Source organism: Girardinichthys multiradiatus, chromosome 4 (assembly GCF_021462225.1).
Source record: "Girardinichthys multiradiatus isolate DD_20200921_A chromosome 4, DD_fGirMul_XY1, whole genome shotgun sequence".
NCBI classification, from domain to species: domain Eukaryota; kingdom Metazoa; phylum Chordata; class Actinopteri; order Cyprinodontiformes; family Goodeidae; genus Girardinichthys; species Girardinichthys multiradiatus.
Genome location: NC_061797.1, coordinates 44,283,205 through 44,303,175, shown reverse-complemented (window position 1 = coordinate 44,303,175; position 19,971 = coordinate 44,283,205). Strand labels below are relative to the sequence as shown.

Here is a 19,971-nt window from a genome sequence, read left to right as displayed (position 1 = left end):
CGTAATTTAACAAATGACACACGAGCAGAGATTTTGGACGAGCCCATTTACGAAGGCATAGGGGAAAACAGACAGGCATGAGAAGCGACACGATGTAGAAAAATATTACACTAAGCAACGTTCACATATATTCCTCTATTTCACAACATTTAAAAGGTAACCACTCCCTACTGTTGCCAATTTATCCCAATGTTAACTTGTATTTACTGCATTAGATATTGCAACAACCCTCCCAGCTCCACTGTGGAACAGCCCTCGGCTCCTATTGGTATCCACACCATCAGGAGCTGCTGCACAACATGCTGGAGACCGTGTCTGTGTTGCTCCTCTTAGAGTTAACTTTTTAATCCCGGTTTTGTTGCTTTATCACCAGAGAGGAGGAGGCGGAGGACGTCGGGGAGAAAAAGTCAGTCATGCCAAGAGGTTAGGGTGAGAGCCGGGTGAGCGTCTTCTTGTAAAAGAAGCCCGTCGGTATTTGTTTGTGTTGAGGGGGAGAATAAAGACAGGAGGGGAAAACAGGGGGTTGAAAAGCCCGGAGAAGAGCGAGAGAAAAGTGTGGTGCAAGATGCAGCTGGCCGCGGTGCTGTGGGGCGTCCTGGCAACTTTGTCACTCAGCCAGAGTCCAGGTAAGAGCAAGACTGAGAGACGACGCAGCGAGTCGGGGTTGAAACTGCATGTGAGCGTGTTTTGGAAGAAGTGGAAAGAAATTGATATTTTTAAAACGATCAATATTTGCCCGTTTGAATTGGATTGTTTGAGACACTTTCAGACAAGTAGACCCAACAACAGCTAACTTTCCTCCTTACTGGGGACACTGGGTTGGTGATTAAGACTGTGGTGACAGATGGCTTTAATTTCCCTTTATAAACAAATTTTAAAAACATCCCTACACAAAGCTTAAGGTCGGTGGTCTGATCAGCGTATTTTGGTTTATGAAACTTGCAAGCCTTTGATCTATTGTAACGTTTTTGCCTAGATGCTGCCTGCTCTGTAACGTTAGACTCCAAGTTTGCACCGAATTTCATGTGAGCGCCTTATAGAGTGATAAAATCTGTTCAAGTGTGTCAAGACTGCATTTAGACTACTTCACCATGGGAGGTGTGTGCATATGCCAGTGTGCTGTCAGAACTTCGCCTTCAGGCTGATTTTCACCAGCACAAGCTGATGTAGGAATAAACAATCCGTCCCTAAATCGGACCAAATGCCTTTGCTTGTCTTACTTCCATAGATGTTGGAAAGGAGGCGTCAGATGCATGAAATCTCAGATTTTTGTTTTGTGTTTCTATAAGCTAGGAAGTTCTAAGCTCTACAATGAAAAACCTTCTCCATGCGGTTTGGGGGCCAACTCACGGGGTCTCAGAAAGAAATTGCAGGATTAATCTCTTCACATGAAGCCTTTTGTGCTGTCATTGCAGGTGGAGAGAGGTGTTTATCAATGATAGCTAAGATCCTGTGCCCCCACCCCGATCCCCTTCAGCAGCACTTGTCATAAGTATGAGGGTTTTCCACCACCCCTGGTCCAATGTTTCACCAACACCTTGTGTTTACAACATGTTGGAACAGCCGCTGGAATGTGAAGACTCACTGAAGCCTTTCCCAAACACACACACACATACACACGCACAGACGGGGCTTAGCATTATTATACACATGGATGCCCAGTGCCGTGCTCTCCGACATGTCTTCAAGATTTACCTGACAGCTAAGTCAAAATTACATCTGTAATTATCTGGTCGGATCGCAAAGGGAGGTTGGTGCAAGTGTGACATCTAAATGTCACCAGAAGGCTGTCTTCAAAATGTCACCCAGATTTGAGTCAATATCTCTACTTAAAACAAAAGCCACAATGGATGATCCACATCCTATTAATGGTAGGGCTTTTCATATGTAGCTATCACCCCCCCCCCAACAGATCCCCACACACCCACCGACCCCTTGTTATCTGGTGCTGGGGGCCATAATGGTTTGATAACGGACTTGTTCTGTCATAAAGCAATTAAGTCTGCTGGGCATGTGTCATGTCTAAAACACATCTTTGCCTGCTGTCTCTGATTGCAATAGGCCACCACTGGCATTTTAAGTGGAGGATGGAGGATAAATTGTATGGCTCTACTAAATGTCTTTGTACGTGTGATCATGCTGCTGACGGATGGTGTTCACCTTTAATTTTCAAATTAGGATCTTGAAATTTGACACGTTTATCCGCCAGGTTATACACATTGTTTTTCTTTAGTATGAGGTACTTTCTACGTATTTAACCTAATAAGGAAAATGTTGTGTTTGGTTGAAAGGATGAAGAACAAGGGTAATGCCATAATTTTAGAGTCGCCTTCCCTAAATGGCACCATTAAAGTCAGCTGCTGGTTCCATTTGACTGGAGGTAGCCTGGGGCTATAATGTATTAAACTCTGTTTATGTGTGTGTGTTTGTGTGGTGTTCATGTTTAATATGTGTGTGAGGTCAAAATGCCTTCTCAGCCAAGTCCACTGGCCTTGAAGTAATAGGCTGAGTTGGACTAATGGCATGTTGGCAAGTGTGTTACACAGTTTAATGGTGTGGTGTGGGACGGCACTTCTCTTCACTCATTCCTGCAATTCCCACAGGGGCCCCTTTTCATTCACTGATCAGCTATTGATTAGAAGTGCAGGTTGTTTTTGTCCCAAAGAAGACATTCCATTCTTAGCAAAAAGCCCGATGGGAATTACTTTTGATTTCTTGGGAAAGGTAACGAAGGTTCAATTTGCACCATAATGTTTCAACCGTAGAAGAAGACTCCTGTATGATTGACAGCTGTTAAAACATCCAAAATTGATTTTTTTCAGTGAGGGTGATTGTTCTTTGCAGCTGTTGTCAAACAAAAAAGAAAAATAAGAAAAATAGAAATGTGCTGTTTATTTTAAATGCAAAATTTATCTCTCACTGATCTAAGGGTTATTGGAATAGGACATTTGGCAAGTCCAAACGCAGCTCACCATAAAAAAGAACATCTTTGCATAAAACATTTTTGTTAATGTCCTCTTACAGAACTTTCTGCTGAACATTTTGGCAGTGATTGCTGGTTACCAGCAAGACCCAGAGTCTTTTTGTAAGGTCAAAAATGGCTAGGTTTCTAAAGAACAGGTTACCAGTTCACTCAAGGAAACATAACTTGCATGAAAGGATGCAAGTTAAGTTAAATGGGATGGAGAAACTGATTTGATATATTTTGCAACCATTTCTACACTAGATCTCAATTAACTTTAGTGAAAAAGATGTGACAAGTTTAAAGCAGGGGACACTGACAGTTTGATCTTAGGTTCAGGTTGCTTCCACCCACTGTGTCTTTTCCTACTTCTTATATCCCCCTCATTGGACTGATTTGTCCCCTGTCAATAGATATTTTAAAACAGACTCTCACCAATGGTTTTTACAGGACTTCCAGGCATGGTGGTGCATACCCAGCATAGTGGTGGTGCATACCCAGCATAGTGGTGCTGCATACTTCAGAATGTAAATTTATGATATTGTCTTGCAGAACTGCTCCAAACCACATTTAATTAGGTGTCCCAGAGTAATTGTGTTGATATTAATAGTGTTGCAAGGTTGATTTTTATGACAAACCCAGCCCACAGATATTTGTGGCACTCTGTGTTGTTTTTGGTCCAGATTCCTCTTCAGGATCATCTGGAGGATGTGGCAATGGATTGTTTCTATAAAACAAGACTTCATTTTTTATTTAGTTGTATGTATTATTTATTTTTTGCTTAATTCTGATTGTTTTGGCACATGTACACATTTACCTTTTGTTCCTGTTCTATAGTCTATTTTAAAGGCTTTTGGGCAGTTGCGGTTCCATGCAATATTTTCCAGTGCGGCCAGTAGTTTTTTTTATGGGGGCACAGAAAAAAGAATGAAACAAAATAGGGCAATATTTCTTAAAGGAGATGAATCCATACCATACAGTCCACACAGTGGTTTGAAAGTGTCTGTCCCCTTCCTGATTCTTATTTCTCATAAGTGTTTCAGATAATCACACTAATAAAATATTAGTCAAACACAACACAGGGAAACACAAAATGCAGTTTTTAAATGAAGATTTATATTATTATGGGAGAAAGAAAATCAAGCCTACATGGCCCTCTGTGAAAAAGAGATCCCCCCCCCCCCCCCCTTAATAAGAGTATTAAGGTCTAAATTATTCTAGAAAACATCTTGACGATCCCCAAGACTTTTAGTGAAATACTCTGTGGACTGTTGAGACCATAGTTGAACTTGTTGGACGGTGTGTGTCCCATTACATCTGCCGTAAAAATTACACCACATTTTAGAAAAGAACATCATACCAACAGTAAAATATGGTGGTGGCACTGTCATGGTCTGGGGCTGTTTTGCTGCTTCAGGACCTGGAAGACTTTATGTGATAAATGGAGTCCTGCTGTCTACCAAAACATCCTGAGGGAGAATTTCTCTGGCCATCTGTTTATGATCTCTAGCTGAAAATTGGGTTCTGCAGCAAGACAGTGATCCAAGACATACCAGCAAGTCCACCTCTGAAGAAAACCAAATGGTCTAGTCTAGTGGTCTAGTCAAAGTCCTGACATGAATCCTGTTGAGAAGCTATTGCATGATCTTAAAAAGGTCGTTTATGCTCACAAACCCTCCAGTGTGGCTGAATTACAAAAATTCTGCAAAGCTCTTTTCATGACCACTGATGTTCCCAGTGCTGCGAGATAGTAATTGATAAGGTGTAATAGGTGAAAACTATGATCCTATCTCAATATGGCTAAGGCTAAAAGTGGAACAACTTCATCTTTAATTTCCTGTTAAAATAATATGAAGGAGAAAAAAATGAAATCATTTCCTAACCCTGTAAGAACTGGATTAAGCGCATGTTAAAACAATGAACCAGGATTTCATTGCAGTAAACAACAACAGTAACGTGCGACTACAGGTCCTTCTCAAAATATTAGCATATTGTGATCAAGTTCATTATTTTCCATAATGTCATGATGAAAATTTAACATTCATATATTTTAGATTCATTGCACACTAACTGAAATATCTAACTGAAATATTTCAGGTCTTTTATTGTCTTAATACGGATGATTGTGGCATACAGCTCATGAAAATCCAAAATTCCTATCTCACAAAATTAGCATATTTCATCCAACCAATAAAAGAAAAGTGTTTTTAATACAAAAAACGTCAACCTTCAAATAATCATGTACAGTTATGCACTCAATACTTGGTCGGGAATCCTTTTGCACAAATGACTGTTTCAATGCGGCGTGGCATGGAGGCAATCAGCCTGTGGCACTGCTGAGGTCTTATGGAGGCCCAGGATGCTTCGATAGCGGCCTTTAGCTCATCCAGAGTGTTGGGTCTTGAGTCTCTCAACGTTCTCTTCACAATATCCCACAGATTCTCTATGGGGTTCAGGTCAGGAGAGTTGGCAGGCCAATTGAGCACAGTGATACCATGGTCAGTAAACCATTTACCAGTGGTTTTGGCACTGTGAGCAGGTGCCAGGTCGTGCTGAAAAATGAAATCTTCATCTCCATAAAGCTTTTCAGCAGATGGAAGCATGAAGTGCTCCAAAATCTCCTGATAGCTAGCTGCATTGACCCTGCCCTTGATAAAACACAGTGGACCAACACCAGCAGCCGACACGGCACCCCAGACCATCACTGACTGTGGGTACTTGACACTGGACTTCTGGCATTTTGGCATTTCCTTTTCCCCAGTCTTCCTCCAGACTCTGGCACCTTGATTTCCGAATGACATGCAGAATTTGCTTTCATCCGAAAAAAGTACTTTGGACCACTGAGCAACAGTCCAGTGCTGCTTCTCTGTAGCCCAGGTCAGGCGCTTCTGCCGCTGTTTCTGGTTCAAAAGTGGCTTGACCTGGGGAATGCGGCACCTGTAGCCCATTTCCTGCACACGCCTGTGCACAATGGCTCTGGATGTTTCTACTCCAGATTCAGTCCACTGCTTCCGCAGGTCCGCCAAGGTCTGGAATCGGCCCTTCTCCACAATCTTCCTCAGGGTCCGGTCACCTCTTCTCGTTGTGCAGCGTTTTCTGCCACACTTTTTCCTTCCCACAGACTTCCCACTGAGGTGCCTTGATACAGCACTCTGGGAACAGCCTATCCGTTCAGAAATTTCTTTCTGTGTCTTACCCTCTTGCTTGAGGGTGTCAATAGTGGCCTTCTGGACAGCAGTCAGGTCGGCAGTCTTACCCATGATTGGGGTTCTGAGTGATGAACCAGGCTAGGAGTTTTAAAGGCCTCAGGAATCTTTTGCTGGTGTTTAGAGTTAACTCGTTGATTCAGATGATTAGGTTCATAGCTCGTTTAGAGACCCTTTTAATGATATGCTAATTTTGTGAGATAGGAATTTTGGGTTTTCATGAGCTGTATGCCAAAATCATCCGTATTAAGACAATAAAAGACCTGAAATATTTCAGTTAGTGTGCAATGAAACTAAAATATATGAATGTTAAATTTTCATCATGACATTATGGGAAATAATGAACTTTATCACAATATGCTAATATTTTGAGAAGGACCTGTATATGCCACACATTGCCATCGTGAAAAGAAATCATATTGCTTACCTCAGTCTCTTTATGTCTTTTCCATTAGTTGTCTTTAACAATTTGTAGTGGTGGTCTTTTTTACCCTTTCTCCCTCTTCTTATTCAGAATGCGCCGGCTAAACAGCTCAGTTCAATAAGTGAGCATACAGCGCTCTAAAGACTACATGTGCGACGGTGCAGTGTAGTAGTTGCAGTTTCCGTGTCAACGCGTATGAAATTACGAAATTATCTCTTCAGCACAGGGACAACGGACTAGGGCCAGTTCTACAGGGGCTCTGGCTCCTGTGTAAAACCGCCCATGCTTTTGGGAGATTTAGGAGGTGGAAAGAACTCTAAGAATTATTGCCATGTCTAAGACTAAAGCTCCTGTGTTGGGTGAGTGCATATGTTTTGTACTCTCCTCAAGTCAAGATGGTTACCCCCCCCTTGCTTGGGGTGTCACTTCAGAAGGAATAGAATTGCACCTCCAAGGTAAAAATGAAGATAACCAATGTTTACTTGATTTCCAACACCCCTTTATCCAGCATTCTTTGGTGGATAATTGCCAGACCTCAGACCTCTGCTGTACTTGTGTTTCTCTAAATCACCTGGAAGTCAGGCCTCTGTAAGAGACCCCTGGGTGTGATTTCGTCTTCTGGATTGTTTCTGGTTTCAGAACATAAGTCTGCGGCCCCAGGGCATATTTAAATTATGTTCATTGCTCTAATATATGTTACAGATGCACACAGACAAAGACAACCACCATTGGTTTGTAGTGTGGAGAACAGTTGTTCTCATTGTAACAGCAGATATGAGCCACTAGTGAAAATGCATGCCAAAGTTTAATTTTATCATCCTCCTTAGGCTAGTTACAACAAAAATGAAAACATGTTTTTTCCTATTTATTCTGCCTTCCATGGTAATTATATGTGAAGGGAAATTTAAAATGTTAAGCTTCTTAATCTTTGTCAAAAGTAAGTCATGGTGTGTTTTTAAATGGCTGTTTAGGGGCAACAAATGAAAACGACTCCCCTGGGAAATCCCATTATTATTTTTTCCTTAGATTACATGAAATTTTGTTCATTGGTCATTCTAGCTGAGGTTATTTGGTAGGTTGCAGTTGCTCCAAGAGGTGGTTCAAGTGTGCATGACAGACAATGTGATGCATGGGTGTCTTTGAGCTTGTTAAACCAACAACATAATTCGTGTTAGAGTCTTCATTTAAACTTAAGTTTTGGATTAATTAAAACAAGGTAAAGGTTTCACATAATTCCTATGGTTTACTAGTTGTCATCCAGCATACTGGTGGCCAATCAAAGGATTGGTACTGAAGGAGACTCCTGCCCTTTTTCCACACCAAGCACTGTGACTCTGAGCTCCTTGGGGGTTGCAGATTATTGGAAACTGTAATAAACTCTGGTTCTCTGTCTCAGCGGGGGCCTGCTGTGGAGGACAGAAAGATAAGCAGGCCTGGAGACTCACTGTCTGAGTACACCAGCAAAGGGGGGAGGGGGAAGCAGGGACACAAAGGCATTTTGAAGGACACAGTCAGGTAGAGGTCTATAGTAACTTAATTGTTCATTAGGTTTTCTTCTCACCTATGTCTAAGGAGAAAAGCTTCTGCTGGGACATTTCTTAAAATCGGGCCATATCTGGTAGAAGACATATTTGGGGGGGCTGATCAGGGGATTGTTAAAATAAAGGGCCTCTATCCATCCCCACTGTCAATTTTATTTATTAAAAAATAAGCCACAGTTTGTCTATATTTGAAATAAAGACATCACCGGAACGTCCTTCCAGACCATGATGAGACAGTTGTTTAATGCCAGTGTCTGAATGGTTTCAGTTTTTACTGAAGGACAAGGGAAATTTGCAACATACTCAACTTTTGCTTTTAGAGATGACTTATGTTGGCAACAGAAACTTAAGAATATTACTTTTGTTTGCATTTGGGTAGAGACAGTTTATTTTCCTGTTTTGGGGATCACTGTTTACAATACTACCTTTTTTGTAAGTAAATAAACATTTGACTTTTTCTGTAACAATGCAGAAAAATTGTTTGGTATGCCCTATGTCTTGAAATGTCCTTTCAGTACGGATACGTTAAGGGAAACAATCAAGTGTTTCTAATTTTTTTTTTTTTTACATTATTCAGAAGTGAACAACATATACAAAAACGTTTTTTAATTATATAAAAGCTGTCTGAACATAAATATTCTCAAATAAAAAAAAAAACATCTCTGGTGAGAGAGCACATTTGGAACAAAAGGCCTACCTGACCAATACTGCTCTTTTATCAGAGTATCTTTGCCATTAGTAGTACAGTGCAGAAGCTTTGAACACCTCATTAGCAAGTTCAAATTTGTTGGTATCCCAATGGTGAAACATGGTGATGACGGCATCATTCTGTGGGGATGCTTCTCCTTATCTGTTGCAGGGTAACTGGTCAGAGTTGACAGGAAGATGGGTGGCGATAAATATAGCTTGCAAACAGACTGCCAATAGACGGACTCTCTTTGCAGAGAGGGTATCAGATTATTTTCTGCTAATTAATGTCAGAACTGTTGCTCTAGTTTTTGTTTATCTGAAGATCATTACACTTAGCCTTACGATTAGTAGTTGGGGCTATGGGATTTTTAAAACTGCTTTAATATTCTGGCTCAAATGCTGTCAAGATGGGACTACCCAAATGACTCCATTTTGTTCAGCATTTGCTGAAAGCCAGTGTTTTTGACTGTGAAACATGGTTTCATGTCTGCTGCTATAAAGACTCCTGTGGAGTTTTTTTTTTACCCATTCTGAATTGCTAGCAAGGAACTCCTTCAATGCCACACAGAGCTGAGTTGCATTTTAGCTTATTTTTTCTTGAATCAAGTTATGTTTAAGTTTGATGCACTGCCAGCTATGTAACTTAAAACCTTTAAACAATGGTGATATAATTTTAGTTTGATATGCCTATTTTTCTCTATAATATCTGTAGTCATCATAAAAACCGTAATATCCCTAAAACGCAGAGTTTAGAGATTGTTTGGGATCTTCAAGCTCTTTGCTCTCCATCCTGACTTGCTTTGGTATGCCTTCATGTGTTGCCCTTTTAAAAGCTGTGAATTGGAATATGAAGGTGTTCTCTTCAATGCTGCACATCAACCTTCTGCCGTTTGTAAGTGTAAAATAACGCTCCAAACCAAAAGGCCCGTACCCCCACTTTTTGTTATGAACACATGTACTTTAATCTAATAAAGTTTTGTTCTGCCTAGTTCACTTCAGCACATTTATTGCATTTCAAAATCATGACCTTTAAAAAAAGAAAAAAGAACATCATCATAATGCAAAGCCAGAATTCCCAATTCCCTAAAGGGTTTTGTGAATATAATAATAATAATAATAATACATTTTATTTAATAGGCGCCTTTCTGGCACTCAATGTCACCTTACAATGAATACAAATCAATATTAAAAACAAGAACAAATAAAAAATAAAATAAAAATATAAACACAGCGATCAAGCAGTTAAGATGTAACAGTGCGAAACAATCAAGTGCAGAAGGTAGTCCTAAACAAGTGAGTCTTTAGTGAAGATTTGAATTGAGAAAGTGAATTTATTTTCCTTAAATCGGTCGGTAGAGAGTTCCAGAGCCGAGGAGCAGAGCGGCTGAAAGCTCTACCCCCCATGGTGGTGAGACGGGCAAAGGGAACAATCAGGTGAATAGACGAGGACGATCTGAGAGTGCGAGAGGGAGTAGCAATGTTGAGAAGATGGGATAGATAAGGTGGAGCTAGATTATGGACAACCTTGAAAGTGAGAAGAATGATTTTAAAGTCTATACGGAACTTGATGGGGAGTCAGCGGAGCTCTGACAGAACAGGAGTGATGTGATGGAAAGAAGGGGTTCTAGAGATGATACGGGCAGCTGAGTTTTGAACTAGTTGAAGCTTATGAAGAGATTTGTGTGGAAGACCGAACAGGAAGGAATTGCAGTAATCAAGACGGGAAGTGACAAGGCTATGAACGAGGATGGCAGTAGTATGTGAAGTGAGGGAGGGGCGAAGACGACTGATATTTCGCAGATGAAAATAGGCGGACCGGGTCATGTTATTGATGTGAGATTGGAAAGAGAGAGTGCTGTCGAGGATGACACCCAAACTCTTTACCTGAGGCGAAGGGGAAACAGAGCATTTGTCAATATCAATGGGAAAACGGTTTGTTTTGGATAATGTGGTTTTTGTGCCAATTAGGAGAACCTCAGTTTTTTCACTGTTTAATTTGAGTAGATTGGTGGAAAACCATGATTTTATTTCAGCCATCCAGTCAGTAAGGGAGATTAAGGGAATGTTGGGAATGGGTTTGCAGGAAAAATAGAGCTGGGGATCATCTGCGTAACAGTGGAAACTAATATAGTGTTTCTGAAAGATATGGCCTAGGGGGAGGAGATAGATTATGAAAAGAAGGGGACCCAGGACAGAGCCTTGGGGCACACCGGAAATGACAGAAGAAGGCTGAGAAGAAAGCTGAAGAAATTGAGAGCGATGGGAAAGATATGATTTAAACCACTTTAGAGGGGTCTGAGTAATACCAATAGAGGAAAGTCTATTGAGGAGGGTGGCGTGTCAAATGTTGCACTTAGGTCAAGGAGGATAAGGATGGAAAGTAAGCCTGAGTCAGCTGCCATGAGGAGGTCATTGGTGACTTTTATGAGAGCAGTTTCTGTACTATGGAGAAGGCAGAAACCAGATTGGAACTGTTCATACAGGTTATTATGAGATAAGTATGTGTGAAATTGAGTTGCTACTACTTTTTCTAGAATTGTGGAGATGAAGGGTAGATGAGAAATTGGTCGAAGATTATTGAAGTTAGTGGGATCTGCACCAGGTTTTTTCAGAATAGGACTGATCACTGCAGTTTTGAATGAAGCAGGAACAGTTCCAGTGGAAAGAGAGGAATTTTTAATAGTAGAAAGGATAGAAACCAATGAGGGAAGACAGGCTTTAACTAGCACTGAGGGGAGAGGGTCTAACTGACAGGTGGATGGTTTAAGCTTCTGGATGATATCTGAGATTCCTGGGATGGAAGGGAGATGAAAGAAAGAAATGAAATAAGTGGGAGGAAAGTTTAGAGGTAACTTTGGAAGTTGGTTGTAAACTAAGATGATGGTGAATTTTCTGGATTTTTTCATTAAAACGTTAGTTGAGTACAGATGAGGAGGAAAAAAGTCTGGGGCTTGAGTCATATAATCACACTTAGTTTTGGAAAATGTTATTTTAGCACCACTAACTCTTTACCTGAGAGGTAAATTGCTGCTAAATCTTACAGGCACAATTTTTCTAAAATATTCAAAAATCACAGCTTTTAACATGTTATTGCAAATAAGCACAAGTACATTAAAGATATATAAAAAATGTTCAGTGGTTTTGGTAAATTCATGGTGGAGAGAGAGTATGGGGAGACTAGATCCTCTTCACTATAAAAGCAAAAGACAAGCAACATTTGCTAAATCTGCTGGCACTGTTTGCTGTTAACGACTTTGTTCTCATCCCAGATTGTCAAGTGTTGACAGAAACAGATTTGCAGAGAGTTCAAGATTCAAATAACTGCAGTCAGAGAAAGACTCATTTCTTTCATTAATTTGATAAAGTTTCATTCTGTACACTGAGGTCATAGAAAAAATGTGTTTGTATGTGTGCATACATGTTTTTTCTTACCTTGCATGGCACCTTGCAAACAGCCTGCCATTAGTGAAGCCTCGTTGGAGGGAGGAGATTAGGCTTTTTTCTGCTAATTAATGTCAGATCTGTTAGTCTGTTTTTTGTTTGTTTCCAGAAGAGTCTTCCTAAACCCACCAATGCTGAATTAATACCACACACATAAACATGTTCTGGCCTCTGTGTAAATGATAATCTATACTTAAGTGGCTCACACCTAAGCATGTGATCATGCCAAAAAGGCATCAAAAGAATGAGTCAGACCAATTTTAGCATCTGTTCCAAAGAAAATATTTAACAATGTTCAAGGGTTACTCACACTTTTTACTTGATAAACCTTGAGATGTGGTGTGGAGTGTTTTTGGGTTCAGGGTAGCTGATATGAGTCAGCTGAGTGTTTTTCTTCTGAATTTTGAGTGTTGTGACTCATAGGAAAAGCCATTCTCAGTGGAGCTCGGATGCTACACACAGTTCACCATGGCAACTGGTGAGGAAAAGAAGGTCGTCCTACTTCAGCCTGCTAGTGTTAGAAGTTGTGATACATGCTTATGGCGAGTATCATCACAGTTTCCAAAGGAGGGAGGAATAAGGGGGAATTGAAGCAAGAAGGCTGGCGTGGCAAATTAAAGACTTTTGATGTGGCAACGAGCTGCATCCCAAGTTTGAAATCAGTGGTCTATTTATAAAACATTTACCCAACTGGCCTTTGCTTGGGATTCTACCGCACTCTGGTTTTAAACATACTTGATGATTGTGACTAAGGCCTAAAATCTGCTCTAAACATCGAAGACATAGCTTTAGTTTTGTTATGCATTTGCATGTCTAATTGGCACAGTAAGAGATAACCAAACACATCTTTAAGTTGTTTACATGAAGTTGGGTTGACTATAAAATAATGAATAAGGTAATACAAGAGAGCCCTTGACAACAGAACAGGACAGATCTTAACAATGCTAAACAGTGTCCCTGTTCCTGCAGTTTTCTTGCAACTTTCCCACATTTTGGCACTATTTTATTTGCTTTTTATGTAATAGACCTTCACAAAGTAGCACATAGTTGTGAAGTGAAAGAATCTCACCACCAGTCGAATATTTGTTCCTGAAGTTTGGACACATTTTCTCATTTAATTCAATTTGTAGTGTACAAAGGTTGTTAACCTTTTTTATTGTACAAGTGTGGAATGCAGTTGTTACAGCATATTGAAATGCACACAACATTATGGGTGACATACCAGAGTTCAAAAGAGGACAAATTGTTGGTGCACGTCTTGCTGGCGCATCTGTGACCAAGACAGCAAGTCTTTGTGATGTATCAAGAGCCACGGTATCCAGGGTAATGTCAACATACCATCAAGAAGGACGAACCACATCCAACAGGATTAACTGTGGACGCAAGAGGAAGCTGTATGAAAGCGATGTTCGGGTGCTAACCCGGATTGTATCCAAAAAACATAAAACCACGGCTGCCCAAATCACGGGAGAATTAAATGTGCACCTCAACTCTCCTGTTTCCACCAGAACTGTCCATCGGGAGCTCCACAGGGTCAATATACACGGCCGGGCTGCTATAGTCAAACCTTTGGTCACTCATGCCAATGCCAAACGTCGGTTTCAATGGTGCAAGGAGTGCAAATCTTGGGCTGTGGACAATGTGAAACATGTATTGTTCTCTGATGAGTCCACCTTTACTGTTTTCCCCACATCTGGGAGAGTTACGGTGTGGAGAAGCCCCAAAGAAGCGTACCACCCAGACTGTTGGATGCCCAGAGTGAAACATGGGGGTGGATCATTGATGGTTTGGGCTGCCATATCATGGCATTCCCTTGGCCTAATACTTGTGCTAGATGGGCGCGTCACTGCCAAGGACTACCGAACCATTCTTGAGGACCATGTGCATCCAATGGTTCAAACATTGTATCCTGAAGGCGGTGCCGTGTATCAGGATGACAATGCACCAATACACACAGCAAGACTGGTGAAAGATTGGTTTGATGAACATGAAAGTGAAGTTGAACATCTCCCATGGCCTGCACAGTCACCAGATCTAAATATTATTGAGCCACTTTGGGGTGTTTTGGAGGAGCGAGTCAGGAAACGTTTTCCTCCACCAGTATCACGTAGTGACCTGGCCACTATCCTGCAAGAAGAATGGCTTAAAATCCCTCTGACCACTGTGCAGGACTTGTATATGTCATTCCCAAGACGAATTGATGCTGTATTGGCCGCAAAAGGAGGCCCTACACCATACTAATAAATTATTGTGGTCTAAAATCAGGTGTTTCAGTTTCATTGTCCAACACCTGTATGTTAGACGATCACTGCTAAGGTTCAGACATAAATCCAGGTTCATTGTTAAAAATAATTTGATTCCCCCTCTATAACATAAGACATGTTATATCTTTTTAAATGTAATAAACTCTGGTTTCAAAAAACCTTCTTTGTAAACAGCTTTTCGTATTTTGTTAATGTTGACCCACAAACTCAGATTGTCTTGCTGTCTGTGGAAATCAATGCCTAATTGTGGAACATTTTTTTCATGCAGCCGCTCCTACTCTTTACAGGTTTTTGTTTTATTTTCACAATCTCTTTCCTCTTCTGCTCAGCTCTTTAAACCTTTATATATCAGTCGAGGTGGCCTTCTTAAACCAGCCAGGCCACCTTCTCTGATCAGTGGGGGTCTTTCACATTGCAGCTGTCTCCTAGATTACCTCCAAAAGGTGACTGAATGACGGCTTTCAACATGCCTGCATGAACAAACAGCCTGCGCAGCCACAGGCCAGGGTTAGGAACACATACTCACAGCTTCCATCTCGAGCTCCAGATAAGATTAGAATGTGATATGATTTGAAAGAGACCCCACACACTCTTGGATTTCTGCACTTGCTTGCAAGCACACGTGAGCCTCAAGCCTTGCACTAAATTAAATAACTGTCTGTGTGCGCCGTAGCATGAAATGAATTTTCCTTGTTGTCCTATATATACAAATCTGTTAGGTCAGAATGTTTAAGAAAAAACAAGATCAAATTTAATTCTAATCTGATGTTAAGCTGCTAATACTTTTTTTTTTTTTTTTTTTTGGTGCATTGCACAGCTCTCATGCAACAGCTGAAAGGACTTGGGGGGACTTTTTGATCTTTGTCTGTGTGTGTTGGATCAGTGTCAAGTTTCCCTCCTACACCTCACCAGGGTTCTACAACTGCAGGGAAGCACCTGTTGGAGATCTGATGTCCCCCTGGCTGTTGAAACCAGTAGGAGGTATGCTGGAGCACTGTAGAATTAAATTCACATCACCGAAATGTAATATCATGCCCACAAACATATTCCTGAATGTGACTGATGTCCAAAGGTTACAGTGTCTCTTGTACATGTTTGGCAATGCTGATAACAACGTTGGAGAGGATAACCGAGAACTTTTAGTTATAATTTAGCCCAGATGTTGTTCAGCATTCCTAAGTACAACGGCAGATCAGTTGTATGTAATGCATTCATTATGTTGCCACAAAAATTTACAATGTATGTTTAAAGCCTGTAGTTGACATTTTATCTTCTATATTATTTTGAAATTGAATGACTTTTTTTCATTTAATATCACTCAAACAAATGGATGTAAGTAAAGTATGGTGTGCTGGTTGATGATTGTACAAATGTCTTGGATTCAGTTACTGCTCAAATGGGGTATTGTCTAAACAGAGATCGCTGATTTTGATTTTTCTTATTTGGTTCTGTCCTTTTGCTTATTGCTGTCAATTCAAATCATTTCCACTCTACAGACATTTCTAATTGTAAATTGCCTCTTTTCTAATGAAAAAGTGAATTTGCTTCTTTATGATAAAATAATCAATTTGTAGCGCATTTTTAATGGTCTCACAAAAAGAAATAAATTGGCATCTTGGACAAAAAACCTCCACTAGCATCACCATAAGGACACATGCGGGAATATTGGAGAAAGCCAGTATTAAAATGGTTATTAAAGAAGTGTAGGGTGATTTTTCAAATACAGTTTCAAATTGAATCGATGGACTGGACCCCTAACAGATACCAAATAGCAAAGGAGCCCAAATTGTCTAAATTATCTGTTCACAGACTGCCGAACATTTCACACATTTATAAAGGGAACTACTTGTTTTTGTAGGGATGTCCTAAAATACACCAAACCACTCTTCCTCCAGGAAATATGACTGTAACAGTCATTAAGACTAACCAGATATGGAATGATATGAGCAGAGGTTGACATGGGGTTTAATCATTTGAATCCTCTCTTGTGCAATTTTATGACAGCCAGATAGGCTTCATTTTAATAATTGTTCAGATTTGGGATTGTGACTCTCCTCTCGCTGTCTTTGATTGACACAGTTTAAAACTTCTCAGAAACATAATTTGGCTTATAAAAAAACAAAAACCTCTGTGGTATCGCTCCAGTACTGGTGTCTTGTTATCACTCTGTTTTGCATGTCCTCTGTAGCGGCAGACTAAGTTTTCTGATGCACTTTTGGTTACTGATCATAACAGATTTAATTATACGCACATTTGCTTTCATGCAAGGTGTGTGGCTGCCAGTCTTGGTGTGCTTGACATATAGGGGTTGGACAATGAAACTGAAACACCTGTCATTTTAGTGTGGGAGGTTTCATGGCTAAATTGGACCAGCCTGGTAGCCAGTCTTCATTGATTGCACATTGCACCAGTATGAGCAGTGTGTGAAGATTCAATTAGCAGGGTAAGAGCACAGTTTTGCTCAAAATATTGAAATGCACACAACATTATGGGTGACATACCAGAGTTCAAAAGAGGACAAATTGTTGGTGCACATCTTGCTGGCACATCTGTGACCAAGACAGCAAGTCTTTGTGATGTATCAAGAGCCACGGTATCTAGGGTAATGTCAGCATACCACCAAGAAGGACGAACCACATCCAACAGGATTAACTGTGGACGCAAGAGGAGGCTGTCTGAAAGGGATGTTCGGGTGCTAACCCGGATTGTATCCAAAAAACATAAAACCACGGCTGCCCAAATCACGGCAGAATTAAATGTGCACCTCAACTCTCCTGTTTCCACCAGAACTGTCCATCGGGAGCTCCACAGGGTCAATATACACGGCCGGGCTGCTATAGTCAAACCTTTGGTCACTCATGCCAATGCCAAACGTCGGTTTCAATGGTGCAAGGAGTGCAAATCTTGGGCTGTGGACAATGTGAAACATGTATTGTTCTCTGATGAGTCCACCTTTACTGTTTTCCCCACATCTGGGAGAGTTACGGTGTGGAGAAGCCCCAAAGAAGCGTACCACCCAGACTGTTGGATGCCCAGAGTGAAACATGAGGGTGGATCAGTGATGGTTTGGGCTGCCATATCATGGCATTCCTTTGGCCCAATACTTGTGCTAGATGGGCGTGTCACTGCCAAGGACTACCGAGCCATTCTTGAGGACCATGTGCATCCAATGGTTCAAACATTGTATCCTGAAGTCGGTGCCGTGTATCAGGATGACAATGCACCAATACACACAGCAAGACTGGTGAAAGATTGGTTTGATGAACATGAAAGTGAAGTTGAACATCTCCCATGGCCTGCACAGTCACCAGATCTAAATATTATTGAGCCACTTTGGGGTGTTTTGGAGGAGCGAGTCAGGAAACGTTTTCCTCCACCAGTATCACGTAGTGACCTGGCCACTATCCTGCAAGAAGAATGGCTTAAAATCCCTCTGACCACTGTGCAGGACTTGTATATGTCATTCCCAAGACGAACTGATGCTGTATTGGCCGCAAAAGGAGGCCCTACACCATACTAATAAATTATTGTGGTCTAAAACCAGGTTTTTCAGTTTCATTGTCCAACCCCTGTATTTTCATGATCGGCTCCTATTTTTCAGAGATGGGTATACCAAAATCTACTTATGAATTACTAAATATGTGTTTAGCATTTTAAAGTATTGGTCCTGTGTTAAATGTTGTGACAAACTCACGTTTTTTGAGTAGCATGAAATGGATTTCATCAATAGGCTGTTCATAACCCTCATACATTCATTTCACAACTTGGTTTTTATAGTTACCCTAAACAAATAACAGTAGGATACACTACAAATGTATAAAAGTCATCCATTTTACTTTCTCACTGTAGAAATTTCCATTTAGATCAGGACACACATTGAAGCAGCTGAGCAATGCTTGGGGCTTTATGATCTTTTGGCCTTCTAGAGTGTCATCTCCTACTGACGTGCAATGATGTCATCTGAAAGTGTGAGAGCTGAAACCTGACTCTTCCCATACACACTCTGGATTCAGAGCTTCACTGTTGTATTTTTATGTTGTATTATCTCACTAGTGTATCACTTAACATTCTTTTTTGTGGTTCTTTACCTGCCTTATGCTTTGCAAGTCCACATTTCATCACATTTTGGTGCCAGGAAACCTACAAATTTTGATAACACTTGCATACATGCAGGGTTTCTCAAAAATGTACACATTCCTGTTAAAATTCCAAGTTTGTGTGACGTTTTTCTTTTTTTAAATAGCTTTTTGCAGCTCTAGTGGCCTTTATTTGTTATTCATTTTTATAGTAGGACCACAAAGCTCAGATGTCTGTGTCGAGGACTGAGCCCTCCATATATAAGTTGCATGCTCTACCACTACTACTTCTACATTCAAAGGTAAAATATTTAAATGTACTAGGCCATTGGGTTATCTCAGCACTGTTTCTTTGTGTTCTCTACTGTTCGTTTCATTATCCTCAATCAGTGTCCCCATACCCACGAGGCTGTAACTCATGTACTTCTGCAATGAGGGAAGTGAAGTTGGTGGTTGTGGAGGTGGTGGGGGTACTTATTAAACAAACAGTAAAGAGCTTTGGAGGCCCCATTGAGGCCTGGAGCTGGAATGAGGACGCAGCTGAAAGCGCTGTACTTTCTAATGAACTTGAGTGGCCCATAGAAGCAGGGCCCTTTCACCAAAGCCAAGGAGGACAAAGTGTCAAAACAAGCCCAGCCCCTCTTCGTTCAGCGGGGCTAAACGCCGCCTTTTGACTCTGTGGAGTGTGGGCATCTTAAGGGGAGGCCATGAGGAAAAAGGAGGGAGGCAGAATGTACTTGTTGAAACAATGGCCTCTTAAATCAAGCACCCCTCCTTGCCTCTCTTCTTGCCTTTAGCTCCTCTGCTCCCTCCTCCCTAAACAATCCTTGTATTGGCTCGGCTTCCAATTAGACCAAGTCTTGCACAAGCAGTTGAAAGCCCCATATATTGCAAGGCTTGAAAGGAGATGTTTTGGAGTTGTGTCTCTGTTGCCTCCATGAAAGGTTTTAGTATTCAGAAGAGATTCCTGTTTGGGTTTCTCAAAGCTCTCTCTGCCACTGGGGGACTTGTTGTACCATCATGTCCTCTCCGTTCACTGCCTTTTTTCCTCCTCCCTTTTTTTCTTTGTTCTGTTTCTGTTCCGTCTCATTCTCAGCCAAAACTCTTTCTTCTGTTTGTGACCCCTCTATTCCTCCTCCATGCTTGGCTGCTCGCAGGGCCCGGGACAGGAGTTGTGCATGGCCGGGCCCAAGCGCTTGCTGCCTACCTCCTGTTCGTTGTTTAGCCACGGGTGAAAAGCGGAGACAAATATGTCTGTGGTTCAAAGTCCATCCCAGCAATTACAGCGAATGATTAAAGAGCTGGCCTACTCACAGGCAGCTATGTATAATACTACAGCTCCCACTCAATGTTTCATAACGGAACCT

General features: G+C 41.1%; 1 protein-coding gene across 1 annotated transcript in view; it reads left to right on the top strand.

The window, feature by feature from the left end:
• Positions 1 to 308: 308 nt before the first annotated feature.
• lrp4 (low density lipoprotein receptor-related protein 4) overlaps positions 309 to 19,971 on the top strand; it is a 140,336-nt gene continuing 120,673 nt past the window's right edge. The window contains exon 1 of the mRNA XM_047362906.1: positions 309 to 626. Within this exon, the coding sequence (XP_047218862.1) occupies positions 566 to 626 (61 nt within the window). The 5' untranslated portion in view covers positions 309 to 565. The remainder of the gene's footprint in view (positions 627 to 19,971) is intronic.